General features: G+C 37.6%; 1 protein-coding gene across 1 annotated transcript in view; it reads right to left on the bottom strand.

The window, feature by feature from the left end:
* Window positions 1-17521, bottom strand: part of PKHD1L1 (PKHD1 like 1) — a 184318-nt gene that overhangs the window by 41534 nt on the left and 125263 nt on the right. Inside the window, exons 56-62 of the mRNA XM_014480419.2 lie at window positions 17191-17320; window positions 15217-15335; window positions 12945-13074; window positions 7685-7858; window positions 3912-4015; window positions 2183-2312; window positions 1329-1450 (exon numbers count right to left, since the gene is read on the bottom strand). Coding sequence (XP_014335905.2) covers window positions 1329-1450; window positions 2183-2312; window positions 3912-4015; window positions 7685-7858; window positions 12945-13074; window positions 15217-15335; window positions 17191-17320 — 909 coding nt within the window. The remainder of the gene's footprint in view (window positions 1-1328; window positions 1451-2182; window positions 2313-3911; window positions 4016-7684; window positions 7859-12944; window positions 13075-15216; window positions 15336-17190; window positions 17321-17521) is intronic.

Here is a 17521-nt window from a genome sequence, read left to right as displayed (position 1 = left end):
CAGTCACAAAATCCACTGGACGTGGTTCAATATTAACAAGCCGTACACCAAATTCCAGTATTATAGTAAGATCACAAAACTTTTGTCACTCTTTTTGGTTATATTCTGTCCACCAATTTGATTAGTTAAGAAAAAGGCAACCGAGGCAATTATAGTGGGTCATTAAATTCAGTAGAGGCCTTCATTAAAGAAAATCTGCTATAATAAAAACAGGGTTAGAACAAGTATTAGGTAATTATGAAACAATTTTACTTTACAAGCCAAATCAGAGTGGTAGAAATGAAAGGTTACAAGCATAGAAGGTTTATTTCTTGCCTAATGGTATCAGCAAAACAGACAAAATCGAACTGAAAGCATATTAAACACCCTTATCTTTAAAGATGATAAAAATAGTCAAATACAACTCATAAAAGTAAAATAAATTGTCTTTCAAAAGATATAACTAACTTTAATTGACATTTGGTTACATTCTAACATCTATAAACAGATGAAAAGAGAACATTATTATCTCATAAATGTATACTAAGGTCCAGACTTTTGGATTTTGCTTTAAGGTGATTATTAACGGTTGCACAAGAACAAAATTCAATCCCTATCCCATCTTTCAAAGTGAGCTATTTTTAATTCCTTTTCCTTCCTATGGTTTAAGTAAGCAAAATAAAAACAAAAGGAAGCTGTCTTTCCTCCAAATCCTCCTTCTGTACTTTCTATTTTCTTGTTCACAATCTCACTCTACATCTAAACAAATAGCTAAAGTAACTGAAGAAATTTCACGGGAAATAGGGTTCAATTAGTAATATCTGATAAGAGTAAATAATCTTGCATAGAGAAGAATTTCAGATGAAAAATGAATTTTAGACCTTCTATATAAGTCTATCATTCCAATTTTTCATATAAGGAAGGAAACTAAATTTAGAGTTAAACAGTAATATGTGTAAGGCATTCAGTCAATTGGCAGCAGAGAAATCCTGTAGTGGAGCTTGAAAGCAGTAATTAATATTGGAGAAGCAAGGAAATAAGGGAAAACTACTTAAACCAAAGGATGCCAACACAGAAAAATCCAATGGCGACTGGAGCTCACCTTTTTTAAAAATTGGAGTATAATTGCTTTACCATATTGTGTTGGTTTCTGCTGTACAACAAAGTGAATCAGCTATATGTATACAAATATCCCCCTACTTGGAACGCCCACCCACCCCACTCCCCCATCTCACCCTTCTAGATCATCAGGGAGCACTGAGCTGATTTCCCTGTGCTATACCACAGGTTCCCACTATCTCTCCCTTTTACACATGGTAGCTTACAGTCTTCAAATTTGTTCATACTACCTCAATTGCAGCATGCCAGAGAGTGGAACTCAGATCTTTTCTGTTCTGATAGGTTCCTGGCCAAACTGAAAGTGTAACCAAGTTTCCCCGGACTCTGTTGGCATTCCCCCATATTCTTATGCCTAGAAAAAAATAAAGTCCCCCCATACATATAAATTTGTAATGAGTACTATGGAGAATGTTGTTCATTTCTTCAATGAAATTAGTTTTCTAGTTTGAGCCTGACAACGAACCTCTTCAATTTTAGAGCAAATCCTCTAAACTCTTTGATACTCTACCTCTTTAACAGATTTCCTGAAATAGAATTTTCTGTGGTGTTTGTTAAATATGTGGGTTCACAGGTTCTGCCCTAGATTTTAACAAACACACACTCATACTGTATACACCTTCACTGAGTTTATATTATGCTTTAGACTGATATTCAAGACAGGTTAATTCCCTACAATCAAACTTACTTTTTATAAAATAATAGCATTTATTTGTGAATAATCTTTCTGATTGATATGTTAAAAGTCATAGTAATTTAAAATATTGGTGATTAGATAATTCACACAAGAGCACCGTCTGGTAAATAATTCTAGAGCTGTACTGTCCATAGCTACATATGACTACTTATATGTACAGTAAGTACAATTAAATTAAGTATAATTAAACTTAAAAATACAGCTTATCAGTCACATTAGCCACATTTCAAGTGTTCAATGGCCACATGCAGTTTAGTAACTCCCATGTTAGCACAAACTTAGGCCATTTCCATTTTTGCAGAAAGACCAATTGGACACCATGGCTCCAAAGCTTGCATTCAAGGCTATCTGAGAAAGACAGATTATTGAACCAAAATATTATCATATTACCTTCCCCCACTGTAAAGTGAATGATATTATCATCTATGTCCAATCCATCTGTCCCAAATACACCTATTGCAGGGGAAAAGCCGTTGTGAAAAGCACAGCCTCGAACATAAGATGAGCCACGTTCTTGAATCTATAAAACATTGAGATTTAGTAAACATTTAAAAAATAAAACTAAAGTATATTTAAAGAAAAAAAAATTGAAGTAGGTGATTTTCAGTAAACAAATCTTGATAAATAAAATACTCAGTTTACATTCCATGAAAGGATATGATTTCCCAGGAGATCTTTTAATCCTAGGAAATGGCTATATTACTCAATTTATGATTAAATAAAGCAAAAAAAAAATGTTTACCTTAAAAGTTAATTAAAAATTCTCCAGTGGTTTTCAATGCATTTATATTTTATCACTACTTATAAAATGCAATCCACGGGGTCGCTACGAGTCGGATACGACTGAGCGACTTCACTTTCACTTTTCACTTTCATGCGTTGGAGAAGGAAATGGCAACCCACTCCAGCATTCTTGCCTGGAAAATCCCAGGGACAGGGGAGCCTGGTGGGCTGCCGTCTATGGGGTCACACAGTAAGCAAAGTGATTCAGTTACACATATATATCTATTCTTTTTCATAGTTTTTCCTATTATAGGTTATTACAAGAATATTGACCATAGTTTCCCTTGCTATACTGCAGGTCCCTGTTTATCTATTTTACATACAGTAGTGTGTATATCGGAGAAGGCAATGGCACCCCACTCCAGTACCATTGCCTGGAAAATCCCATGGACGGAGGAGCCTGGTAGGCTGCAGTCCATGGGGTCGCACAGTCAGACACGACTGAAGCAACTTAGGAGCAGCAGCAGCAGCAGCAGTGTGTATATGGAGAATGCAATGGCAACCCGTTTCAGTATTCTTGCCTGGAAAATCCCAGGGACAGAGGAGCCTGGTCTATGGGGTCACACAGTCAAACACGACTGAAGCGACTTAGCAGCAGCAGCAGCAGCAGCAGCAGCAGCAGCAGTGTGTATATGTTAATCCCAGACTCCCAATTTATCTCCTCCCCAATAATATATGTACATATTTTATTTAAACACTTTTATTTTATATTGGAGCGTAGTTGGTTACAGTGTTGTGTGAGTTTCAGATGTACAGCAAAGTGATTCAGTTATACATATATGTATCAATTCTTTTTCAAATTCCATATAAGAAATACACTCTTTCTCATTTTTCTTAAGTCACCAGCCCTCTAGGCATATTTATCTTCCCAGATATCTGGGAAGATAAATATGCCCTTTTGACAGAGGCATGGATATTCAGACATGGTTTTCATTTGAGAAATTTAAGCAGTACTCACTTTGTTTAATAGTAACTATTTGGACATATTTTTGATCATTGTAAAACAAAGCAGAGATGTGAAATACTATCATAGATCTTCAATTTTTCTACCTCCTGTGCTCCATTTCCTTTTTTTTTCTTACTGGCCTTAAATAAATGAATGACATGGTTGGAGTCAAATGGTTCCCACATGACATGCATGACACAACCAGCAGGACCTGGTCAGACTCCTGCTGTGAGTCTAAAAATGTCAATGGGAAATACAGCTACGAAATTTTTATTATATTAAATTTAGTTTCAGAAATTCTAAGATATGGCTATTAAGTAAAGTTAAATGAAAATAAAATTAAAATATTTAATTTTGAGTATATGCAAAAATTCAAAATAAAGTACAAACCTGTCCGAGGTTAAGAAATGTTACAGCATATCTTGGGTCTGTGCTATCTCTGAAGGCTTCTTGACCACTGTGATAAAATTCCACATTACTTATTCTTGCATTTCCTGGTGGGGAAAAGAGTTACACATTTTTTTCTTTGAAACTGAATAAAAATTTTTCAAAAACTATGAAAGTTCTAGTAATTTTCCAAATTACAAATTTGTTTTCAACTTTTTCAAGGAAATTACATTCATTTTTTATTCTTTTAATCCAAATAAGGTAATGTTTCTAAAGATGTTTTTTCACTGCCCTTCCAAAAACCTCTTTAGATATTTTTTTCTGAATAGCATCCATTCTCCATGAAATTTTAATATCACAGATGTACCACACATTGGGGTCACAAAGAGTCGGACACGACCTAGCAACTGAACAACAACTACATATCTGTCACTGTATAGCGGCCCTTTGGAGGACCATAGACTGTTTAAACTTTTTTTGCCCCCAAGAGTCAGTTTACACCTGTCGGTGTTATACTGTCCCTGTTAAGAATGCATGGCATGAGATACAATTTATAATTTACCTGACATTTCAATTTTGATGCTCCAAAGAGCTTTTTAAAGACATTATCTTTACATAATTGTTTCCAGAATATGTACTGCCAAGTATCTGCAGATTGAGTTTGTTGTAAGTGCCACTGAAGTGACAAAAAGCAATTTCATAGATTATTAGGAACAGCCATGACAATCTGTGAGAGATGACTCTATGTCAAGTTCTGTACTAAGTGCTTAACAGGCTATGTTTAATTCTCGTACAACATCTATGAGTCAGGAACTCTGATTACTCCTGTTTTTTATACAGGTTAACTGGGGCACAATGATTCATGTCTGAAAAAAAAAAAAACAGTAGAGAATATTCGTTGTTTCAAAAACTGATATCTAATGAAATGCATTGGAGAAGAGTTATTTTACACTAGAAGGAAAAATTGATTTCTGTCTGTAAATCCATGAGCCAGTGTTTGTATATATGGTGAAGAACTTAAGAAGTTCATAATGATACTAATAAGAAAACAAAACTAAAACTCCTTGTCACCTTCAGAGGATGATTGGGAACAAGTTCATTATTTTGAAAACCAAAAAATAAAAGGAAAGAATTCAACATTTTTTCCATCTAAATTATCCTTCAAGGTGGTCAAACAGTTGTCTGGGGAAGCTTCTCTTTATAGAAATATTCAAGATTATAAAGAGGGGGGAATGGTAGTATTATCTTTTTAAACCTCAGTGATTTAATAGATCCAGGCAATGATTATTAATAACAGCTAATTTCACAAAAGGAAGAACAATTGTATATTATGTGCCTATTAATGGAAAAACAACCACCAGTTGTGAGGAATTCTTGCCTAAAAGTCGACTCTGGGTCTGGTCATTTTACTAGTTCTAAATTTGCTACTTATTCATAGAGAATACAAAGGAGGCAGGAACATGTTAAATTCTAGGGGTGCATCACTAATTGGGGCTATTGCAGACACTATATGACAGATGACCTAGCTTCTTTTATTAGTAAATTACAAGGGAAGAAAAATGAATCAGAGATTTAAGATGCATAACCAGTTGCAATATGGATCTATTTAGAGTCCAACTTGAACAAAAAGAGTCAAAGAGAAAGAAGGAAATAAAGAAAGGAAGAAAGATAAAGAAAGAAGAGGAAAATGGGAAAGGGGAGGAGGAAAGAAGAGGGAGTGGGAGGGAGGGAAGAAAGGAGGAAGGAGAAGAAGGAATGAATTGGAGAATTCTGAACAGTCGTTTGATGTTTAGAAATTATAGCTAACATTTTAAAATCTGATTCTTACAGATGTTTTTAATGATGTCTTTTAGATTTACACACTGAAATATCTCTAGATGAATATGTGGTTGCTCCATTCATAACAGCCAAGATATAGAAACAACCCAACTGTCCATCAATGGATGAAAGGATGAAGATGTGAGGTACCCTCCCCTCTATCTATCTAAAATATTCCACTCTCTATATACATATATCACATCATTCAGCCATCAGTAACACAGAATGAAGTTCTGTCATTTGGGACAACATGGATGGGCCTGGAGGGAATTACGATCAGTGAGATAAGTCAGACAGAGAAAGATAAACGCTGTATGATCTCATTTATATGCGGAATCTTTAAAAACTTCTGCATATAAATGAAATGGACTCGGGTTCGATCCCTGGGTCAGGAAGATTCCCTGGAGAAGGAAACGGCAATCTGCTCCAGTATTCTTGCATGGAGAATTCCACGGACAGAGGAGCCTGGCAGGCTACAGTCCTTGGCATCGTGAAGAGTTGGACACAGCTGAGTGACTAACATACACAAGAAAGCTGAACTCATAAAAACAGAAAAGAGAAAGGTGGTTATCAGGATCTATGGGGTGGGAGAAATAGGGAGCTATTTAAGGGTATAAACTTGCAACTAGTAGATAAATAAGTCCTGGAGATCCGATGTACAGCATGGGGAAACAGTAAAAATACCATATTATAAACTTCAAAGTTGCTAAGAGACTAGGTCTTAATTGTGCTCACCGCAAACAAAGAAATAATACTTATATGACATGACAGAGATGTTAGTTAACACTACTGTGGTAATCAAATGGCAATATATAAAAGTATCAAATCAACATACTGTACACCTGAAACTTACCCAATATTATGTGTCCATTATATCTTAAAAAATATATGCCTACTGCTTCAAAATAATCTGGGGCTTGAAGAAAGTGGGTGAGCACATAGGTAAAACAAGATAGGCCAAAGCTGATACTTGTGATAATTGGTGATCATAAGCATTATACATTTCTCTATTTTTAATATATGTTAGAAATTTTCCTTCACACAAGAATAACAGATTGGTTGTGCTTGTTATGAATTGATTTGTCTCTGAGTGTGATGCTGGGCGGGCTTCCCAGGCGGCACTAGTGGGAAAGAACCTGCCTGCCAATCCAGGAGATATAAGAGATGCAGGTTCGACCCCTGGCCTGGGAAAATCCCCTGAAGGAGGGCATGGCAACCCACTCCAGGATTCTTGCCTGGAGAATTCCATGGACAGAGGAACCTAGTGGGCTACCAGTCCATAGCATCGCAGAGTTGGACATGACTGAAGCAACTTAGCACCAGGCATCAGTGGGTAAGCTGTTACCTAAGGTCATTGTTAATTTGATAATTAGTTTGTCTATGAAGATAAAATTAGAAGAATAATGTTAAGAATTTGGTTCTGGAGGGTGGTACCTGGACTATATAATACATATCAAGGCTCTGTTTTTCAATGTTAAAAAACAATACATCAGGCCGAAAACAGAGTCCCTTTTGCTAAGCCCTGCATCACCAAACAGACTTAATTACATTTTTAGCTCTCCTGAAATGGAATCTTAAACCAGCCCATTAGGAATTGCCTGATTAGCATTGATTAGGTAATCTGCTTGATAAACCTCTGCTCCCCCTACATTAGCCTTGCAACTGCCAATCCTCTTTTTGCCTAGTATAACTACCTTGTTGCTGCTTCCTTCTGCCTACAAGTCTTCTGTTTTGCACAGCTCTTTGATGCTCCTTTGCATTTGTTAGATTGGCTGCTGCCCCTTTCGTGTATCCTTGAATAAAGCTAATGAGATCTTTAAAATTTACTCAGTTGGATATATATATATATATATTTATAACACAAGTGATCCTATAAAGAGTGAGGATTATTTAAAAATTAAACATGGAAGAGACCATGCTATATTTCATTTAGAAAAATAAACTGAATCTGTACTAACCTTTAAAAGTCACCATATTTTCAGTGAAGGAACTGACTAGGATGCGTGCACCAAAAGATTCCTTCAACCAACCTGGATAATCCTCACCAAGTATTTTGATGTTCCTACTCAGTATCCCAACGTCGGCGGCTAACGTGTAGCTCTGACTAGTTCCAGGAACATGGTATCTTTCAGCTGCAGCAGAAGGACAGTTGGATTATTACCAACACAGAACTATCTGTCTTTATTAGTTTCTTTGCAGCTTACAGGCCACATAACTTTCTAATATGCCAAAAATCAGAACAAATACATGAATTGATTCGAGTTACACACTTAAACGTATACAGATGGCAGCTAGAAATTACACCTTTTTATTTATAAAAAAATAATCAAAAGGAGTTCTTCCATTTATACCAAAGCAATTATTATAATTGCTTAGAAAGTTATTGCTTCATAGGTATTTTGCAATCACTTCAAATTATACATAAAGATACACTTGTAAGGCAAGTTGGGGAGCTTACTGTAATTTTAACAGATGAGGAAATGAGATAGAGAAGTAAAAGAACTTGCCTATGGCCACGTGGAGAATCAGTAACACATAGATATTACCTCTCCTGATGCTTAAACCTTGGTTTGCTCTGCTTTTCCTGTGATATGTTTTACCAAATACAATTCTTTATAAATGTGTAGTATATCCTATTTATCAAACACAGTCTGTACATTTACATTTTCATGATTTAAAAACATAACCTAAATTACATTCTACATTTCAAGAGATCTCACTCAAAACTTTAAGACAAGCAGGTACATTTCAAACAGAGAGAAGTATCTGGCACTTTAAATGAAAGAATCTATACTATCAAACTTCAAAAACTACCTTATGATTAAAATATTCTTCAAAGAAACCCTTTACTTTTGATTTAAAGAAAAAATATGTGATATAGAATGATAAACACGTGCTTCTATCAAAATACTGCTTTAAAAAGTTTCTCTTATCATGCAGGTCAGATATCCACCAGTGTATCATGCCGCCTTAGCTGGGTTCTCAGGAACATCAGAAGTACCTGAATGGCTTTTCTAACATTACACTCCTGTCTGCTTCCACCTCCTCTGATTCAGATGAAGGTAAGGGTGGCGGTGAGAAGATACCCCTCGTCCAAGGTAAGGAGCATTGGCTGCGCTTTGCTGGAGGAGCAGTGAAGAGATACCCCACGCCCAAGGTAAGAGAAACCCAAGTAAGACGGTAGGTGTTGCAAGAGGGCATCAGAGGGCAAACACACTGAAACCATACTCACAGAAAACTAGTCAACCTAATCACACGAGGACCACAGTCTTGTCTAACTCAATGAAACTAAGCCATGCCCGTGGGGCAACCCAAGACGGGCGGGTCATGGTGGAGAGATTTGACAGAATGTGGTCCACTGGAGAAGGGAATGGCAAACCACTTCAGTATTCTTGCCTTGAGAACCCCATGAACAGTATGAAAAGGCAAAATGATAGGATACTGAAAGAGAAACTCCCCAGGTCAGTAGGTGCCCAATATGCTACTGGAGATCAGTGGAGAAATAACTCCAGAAAGAATGAAGGGATAGAGACAAAGCAAAAACAATACCCAGCTGTGGATGTGACTGGTGATAGAAGCAAGGTCCGATGCTGTAAAGAGCAATATTGCATAGGAACCTGGAATGTCAGGTCCATGAATCAAGGCAAATTGGAAGTGGTCAAACAAGAGATGGCAAGAGTGAATGTTGACATTCTAGGAATCAGCGAACTCAAATGGACTGGAATGGGTGAATTTAACTCAGATGACCATTATATCTACTACTGTGGGCAGGAATCCCTCAGAAGAAATGGAGTGGCCATCATGGTCAACAAAAGAGTCCGAAATGCAGTACTTGGATGCAATCTCAAAAACGACAGAATGATCTCTGTTCATTTCCAAGGAAAACCATTCCATATCACAGTAATCCAAGTCTATGCCCCAACCAGTAACGCTGAAGAAGCTGAAGTTAAATGGTTCTATGAAGACCTACAAGACCTTTTAGAACTAACACCCAAAAAAGATGTCCTTTTCATTATAGGGGACTGGAATGCAAAAGTAAGAAGTCAAGAAACACCTGGAGTAACAGGCAAATTTGGCCTTGGAATACGGAATGAATCAGGGTAAAGATTAATAGAGTTTTGCCAAGAAAATGCACTGGTCATAACAAACACCCTCTTCCAACAACAGAAGAGAAGACTCTATACATGGACATCACCAGATGGTCAACACCGAAATCAGATTGTTTATATTCTTTGCAGCCAAAGATGGAGAAGCTCTATACAGTCAGCAAAAACAAGACCAGGAGCTGACTGTGGCTCAGACCATGAACTCCTTATAGCCAAATTCAGACTTAAATTGAAGAAAGTAGGGAAAACCACTAGACCATTCAGGTATGACCTAAATCAAATCCCTTATGATTATACAGTGGAAGTGAGAAAGAGATTTAAGGGCCTAGATCTGATAGATAGAGTGCCTGATGAACTATGGAATGAGGTTCGTGACATTGTACAGGAGACAGGGATCAAGACCATTCCCATAAAAAAGAATTGCAAAAAAGCAAAATGGCTGTCTGGGGAGGCCTTACAAATAGCTGTGAAAAGAAGAGAAGCGAAAAGCAAAGGAGAAAAGGAAAGATATAAACATCTGAATGCAGAGTTCCAAAAAATAGCAAGAAGAGATAAGAAAGCCTTCTTCAGCAATCAATGCAAAGAAAAAGAGGAAAACAACAGAATGGGAAAGACTAGAGATCTCTTCAAGAAAATCAGAGATACCAAAGGAACATTTCATGCAAAGATGGACTTGATAAAGGACAGAAATGGTATGGACCTAACAGAAGCAGAAGATATTAAAAAGAAATGGCAAGAATACACAGAAGAACTGTACAAAAAAGATCTTCATGACCCAGATAATCACGATGGTGTGATCACTGACCTACAGCCAGACATCCTGGAATGTGAAGTCAAGTGGGCCTTAGAAAGCATCACTACGAACAAAGCTAGTGGAGGTGATGGAATTCCAGTTGAGCTCTTTCAAATCCTGAAAGATGATGCTGTGAAAGTGATGCACTCAATATGCCAGCAAATTTGGAAAACTCAGCAGTGGCCACAGGTCTGGAAAAGGTCAGTTTTCATTTCAATCCCAAAGAAAGGCAATGCCGAAGAATGCTCAAACTAATGCACAATTGCACTCATCTCACACGCTAGTAAAGTAACGCTCAAAATTCTCCAAGCCAGGCTTCAGCAATATGTGAACCATGAACTTCCTGATGTTCAAGCTGGTTTTAGAAAAGGCAGAGGAACCAGAGATCAAATTGCCAACATCCACTGGATCATGGAAAAAGCAAGAGAGTTCAGAAAAACATCTATTTCTGCTTTATTGACTATGCCAAAGCCTTTCACTGTGTGGATCACAATAAACTGTGGAAAATTCTGAAAGAGATGGGAATACCAGACCACCTGATCTGCCTCTTGAGAAATCTGTATGCAGGTGAGGAAGCAACAGTTAGAACTGGACATGGAACAACAGACTGGTTCCAAATAGGAAAAGGAGTATGTCAAGGCTGTATATTGTAAGCCTGCTTATTTAACTTCTATGCAGAGTACATCATGAGAAACGCTGGCTGGAAGAAGCACAAGCTGGAATCAAGATTGCCTGGAGAAATATCAATAACCTCAGATATGCAGATGACACCACCCTTATGGCAGAAAGTGAAGAGGAACTCAAAAGCCTCTTGATGAAAATGAAAGTGGAGAGTGAAAAAGTTGGCTTAAAGCTCAACACTCAGAAAACGAAGATCATGGCATGCGGTCCCACCACTTCATGGGAAATAGATGGGGAAACAGTGGAAACAGTGTCAGACTTTATTTTTCTGGGCTCCAAAATCACTGCAGATGGTGACTGCAGCCATGAAATTAAAAGACGCTTGCTCCTTGGAAGGAAAGTTATGACCAACCTAGATAGCATATTCAAAAGCAGAGACGTTACTTTGCCAACAAAGGTTCATCTAGTCAAGGCTATGGTTTTTCCTGTGGTCATGTATGGATGTGAGAGTTGGACTGTGAAGAAGGCTGAGTGCCGAAGAATTGATGCTTCTGAACTGTGGTGTTGGAGAAGACTCTTGAGAGTCCCTTGGACTGCAAGGAGATCCAACCAGTCCATTCTGAAGGACATAAGCCCTGGGATTTCTTTGGAAGGAATGATGCTAAAGCTGAAACTCCAGTACTTTGGCCACCTCATGCGAAGAGTTGACTCATTGGAAAAGACTCTGATGCTGGGAGGAATTGGGGGCAGGAGGAGAAGGGGACGACAGAGGATGAGATGGCTGGATGGCATCACTGACTCGATGGACGTGTCTCAGTGAACTCCGGGAGTTGGTGATGGACTGGGAGGCCTGGCGTGCTGTGATTCATGGGGTCGCAAAGAGTCGGACACGACTGAGTACTGATCTGATCTGATGTGATCTGAGCATGTGAAATGAGGCATCCCTGGTGGCTAAGATGGTAAAGAATCCGCCTACTATGCAGGATACCTGGGTTTGATCCCTGGGTTGTGAAGATTCCCTGGAGGAGGGCATGGCAGCCCACTCCAGTATTCCCGCATGGAGAATTCCCATGGACAGAGGAGCCTGACAGGCTACAGTCCGTGGGGTAGCAGAGTTGGACATGATTGAGTGACTAAGCACAGCACAGCATGTGAAATGGGAAAAGGCTGGGGTGTTGGGAAGGCCCTGATTCTACAAGCTGAAAGATCACCTTCAATTGATTCTGATTAATTCCTTCTCTCCTTGAGAATGAGAGTATACCATTTTGCAGTAGCTTGTCTAAATGCAGTTACCACTGAGGAATGTGTCAGTGAAACCAATCAGGGCAAAGATGCTCTTGGATCAAGATTCCTCAAATTTCAGCGTGCATAAGTATGTCTGCTGCTCCTGCTTCTACTGCTGCTGCGTATGTCTAGAAGCTTGCTTAAAACAGGAAGTGCCAGCCTTATCCCATGGAATATAACGGTCACTGCCGAATATTTGCTGAATAAACGAATACATATAGCAGGAACTCTTGACAGCCAACGCATGAAGAGTAGCACCCGCTGGGTACCACTGCCAATTTCACTGAAATGCACCTATAAAATAACTGTGAGATATTTCATCAAATAATTGCAATTACAGAGGAGAGGACTAAAATGTGACTCTTTCAAGACATTTTAATGATATAGCTATTTGGTTAAAGAACAGCCACTTACCAAAGTGGGTGTAGGAAAGGGTATCATTGAGAATGAGAATTTTGTGATCATGCAGGATTTTAACGATGCTTCTAGTTTCCGTCTGGTGGAAATCATAGCTTGTGGTTGTTATCACAATCTCTTCACCCTCCTTAGAAAAATTCCAAATTCAAGACAATTTTAAAAAATAGGTTTATATCTCTTAATAACTATTAAATAATTCTAATTTAACTTACATTGGTTACAACCATAGTATTATCAGAGAAAACAAACCATATCTTTAGGTTTCTAAAATAAATATGCTTTAGTTTGATACCAAGAATTCTATATCCTGAATTATGTCAATATTTCCTCAAGTTGAATTCAGTCACTTAATATACATTTTTAAAATTAGATAGATCAAAGCAAATATATTCATATATATATTAAAAATTGGTCAGAATAATATTCTTAAGACTTAAAAAAACTCCCCCCAGCTTTTTTTACACAATTAACTATCACTGGATATTCCTGAAAGATGAGAAAGGCAGAGAAAAGTGACAGTACAGGGTCAAGTCTTAGAATCTCTATCATATATGACAAGCTCCTCTTTGTCATCCAAGCCTCTGCTCAACTATACTTGCAGAGGAGGAAAAAGATGTTTTGCTTCTACCCTACCAAGTTCTTAGCTAGGACCTCTATAACAAAAGACCGAATAACATGAGAAAAACGTATGTTTTATTCAGTGTAAGTTTTAAATGACAGAAAACCTGAAGAAATTGTTAAACCTGAGCACTTAAAAAATTATTCATTTGTTAAATTTACTGATGCGCTGACTCTCTGCGGTTGCACGCAGGCCTTCCCTAGTTGTGGCGAGCGAGGCTACTCTCTAGCTGCAGTGCACGGGCTTCCCATGCATGGCTTCTCTTGCTGCAGAGACCAGGCTCTAGGGCACGTGGGCTTCAGGAGTTGCGGTACTTGGGCTCAGTTGTTGCAACCTGGGGGTTCTAGAATGCAGGTTCAGTAGTTGGGGTGCACGGGTTTAGTTGCCCCACAGCATGTGGAATCTTCCCATACCAGGGATTGAACCCATGTCCTCTGTATTGGCCCTGTGTCCCCTGTATTGGCAGGCAGATTCTTAACTACTGGGCCACAACCTTGAGCATTTTTATGGAACAGTGGGGAGTATAGGGAAAATGTGATAGGGTATGAGGTAAGTGTAGGGAACTGGGATAAACAGCAACACCTGTCCATTCTGATTCCTATGTCTCTTTGTCTTTAAAACTGAGGATGGTCCTTTCTTCTGGGTATAGGCAACTTTCACATGAAGGTTTTAAGACCTGCTTCAGGGGAAGGTCGGAAAGTCCTCCTGCACACGCAGAAATTTTTCGGCTTAAAATAGTCAATATTTTTGGATAGTATGTCCTGAATACTGTCACACCTTTGACAGAGGCCTTCTTTGGCAACTCAATTTAATGTCATCTGCCACCCTCTACCATGGCAGTCTCTATCACACCTGATTTATTTCCTTCATTATGAAGATTATGATCTAAAATTAACACGTATTTATTTATTTATTCATTTAGTGTCTGCCTCTCCCACCTCAATGCAATTTCCTCTCTATTTTGACCAATTTCTTCACAAATGAATCCTCTGTGCCTAGAAAATGTTTGACACTCAGCTAAATATCAACTGTATAATTAATATGCATAAAATATTAACTGGATAAGTAATAATAAATGATAATTGGATAACGGGGATATTTAAATCATTTAATCACCTTTAAAAAGTAATCACACCTCAACTATCACAATTATCACATGCAAACCTATGAATGTAGTAGAGATTGGAATTGCCACTGTTCATATTCTACCAAAATCTCTTACTTAATATAGGCCTTTTTTGAATATCACTAGGCATCAAGATCTGGTTTCTTTCCAAACACTTAATGTGTAAAATCACAAATTAGAAGCAAATCTCAGACAAGTGAGATAACACAAAAGTGCATTTAAAAAAATTCCTTTTTCTGTTTGCCAAGAATTTGTAAACAATTTTTTTTTTACCCTCAAACCTTCATATTTCCCTTTTATAACTTATACATAACGTTCTTTATATATTCTGAAGAACCTCTGACACCACAATTTTTAAATGCCTGCTGTCAAAGTCAGATTTTTGAGTGCAAGCTAATTGTAAAACACACATTTCTTGCCTGGGTAATCATGTGAGAAAATTAATGTCCATGAAAATAAAGAAGAAACCTTTTTAAGTTGACCCACTGCGTGTTTTTACTTCCCCTGCAGAGTAATTCCTCTACCTGCCAATCCACAGCATCCATCAGAGAAAGGACTCTGGAACCTGCCGCTGCAGTTTCTGAGAGTTTAGTTTTATATATCGAATGTGGAATTCCATGAAGGTCCAGTTCACCAAACACCCCTGAAGGAGAAAAACCCACTCCTATTTATTCACCATACAGAACTGAGTTAGGTGCTAGTATAAAATGAAACAATAGATATATTTCAGTAAGTGATTGAACATTTTAGAATTAAGGCAAAGGATTAGGGTTATCTGCTCAGGGCTATAGAAGAAGGCTTTGGCTGTCTGACCCATTGCTAGGAATCTGGTCCCTAGAAATTAAATCCAGTACACAAGGATACACGAATGAGGATGCTTAATACAGCAATATTTGGAAATACTAGAAAAACTAGAATTAATCTAAATGTACACCGATAGCAGAATGAAGGAGTAAATTAGAATATATTATAATACTGTAGTGTAATATGCCATAAAAAGAAAGAGCTTTATATGTAAGTATCGATCTGGAAAGATAGTCATATGTTAACAAGAAAACACACAGTAATATATTTAGCTTGACCATGTTTTTGGTCAAGTCATTTTATGTAATATGAATATAGACAAAGATAAAAAGCATGAAAAGAACATGTAGAAACTGCTAATGTTAGTTTCCTCATGCAGAGAGAACTGGTAAGATGTATGTCTTTTCTTGATATTGTTCTGTGTTGTTAGAACTGGTATTTTTGAAATAAAAAAATAAACACATAAAAGCAAAAAAAAATTTTTTTAAGGTTGCATTTGTCTGCCTCAGGAAATTTTTTTTTTCTTTTTCCTTTTCTTTATCCCACACGGTGTGGGATTTTAGCTCCCCGACTAGGGATCAAACCTATACTCCTTGCCCAAGAAGTAAAGTCTTAACCAAATGAGCCCCCAAGGAAGTCCCAGGAAACTTTTAAGATTTGAATTTGTCTGTCTTGGAAGAGCTAACTCAATTTTAAGCCATTTAAAAAATCCCCTTACTTACTATCACTGTTTTAGAAATTGTACATTAGAGCGAGTGAAGCACATTTATTGAGTTGGCCAAAAAGTTCGTTTTCAGTTTTTTCATAAGATAGTATGGGGGAAGAAAAGTCTGAATGAACGAGCTTTTTGGCCAACACAGCATGTATCTTTTAAGTAAAGATGCAGTGGTGATTTGAGAGACTAGCATTGAACCATGTATATTATTGTATGTGAAATAGATCGTCAGTTCAGGTTCGATGCATGAGACAGGGTGCTCAGGGCTGGTGCACTGGGATGACCCTGAGGGATGGGATAGGGAGGGAAGCGGGAGAGGGTTCAGGATGGGGAACACATGTACACCCATGGCTGATTCATGTCAATGTATGGCAAAAACTGCTACAATATTTTAAAGTAATTAGCCTCCTATTAAAATAAATAAATTAAAAAAAAAGATACAGTGGTATTAATAAAAGCGGTTATTTACTAGGACCAAATTAAACCCTCTCAGGTCCATTGCTTTCTAGGCTCAAATGGGAATCTGTACAACCACACAAATGCAACTGGAAAATTAAAACACAACAATAGTTACAACTGGATAACTGACACCAGAGTCAACTGATCCACAGATTACTAATACTGTGTAGGAATAATGTGCAGGAAAGTTACCTTAAAGGGGAAAAGTCCTAAAGTATGAAAAATAGTATTGTTTCTACAAAAGAAAGATTATGAAGAAAACCAGATTAGAGAAATAATCTACATATGGAGTGACCAATGTTAGTTTTGTAATAAATTACATTTTGGTTTAGAATTTAATGTGGCACGATTTAATTTTTTTAAATGTTGGCAACTTTTATAACCCATTACTACAAATCAGTGTTTGTAAAAACTTCTAATACTGTAAATTTATGAACTGAGGGCAAGTCTATTAGTGCTCCATGTTTTAAAGCAGATTCTCAAAACTAACACGATTCTTTCGGTGTCTGGGAGCACATACCTAAGACCTTGGATCCTTGATTTGGTCCTTCTGGAAGAGCCCACTCTGGAGTAGAATGATTCCCTCTCAGAACAATCTGTAATTCTCCTTTGAAAGGATTGTCTTCCCAGCCACCGATTAATCTACCTCCCTGAAGTGAAGCAGAAAGTTGTTAATACTTAGAAACTGAGCAGGACAAACTTCCCCATAAAAAAGGAATTAGGAAGGCTTGCAGCCTCTCCTAATGAAAATATACGAACTGTTGTTTTACAGAAAAACAGTATTGTAACTAGAAGTAATCTTAATTTAACTCCTCCACTTTGGGATAGGCAGTTTAAATGATTTTTTCCAA

The sequence above is a fragment of the Bos mutus genome, chromosome 14, assembly GCF_027580195.1.
Source record: "Bos mutus isolate GX-2022 chromosome 14, NWIPB_WYAK_1.1, whole genome shotgun sequence".
NCBI lineage: Eukaryota > Metazoa > Chordata > Mammalia > Artiodactyla > Bovidae > Bos > Bos mutus.
The sequence above is the reverse complement of the archived record's forward strand: the minus strand, read 5'-3'. Positions and strand labels throughout refer to the sequence as shown.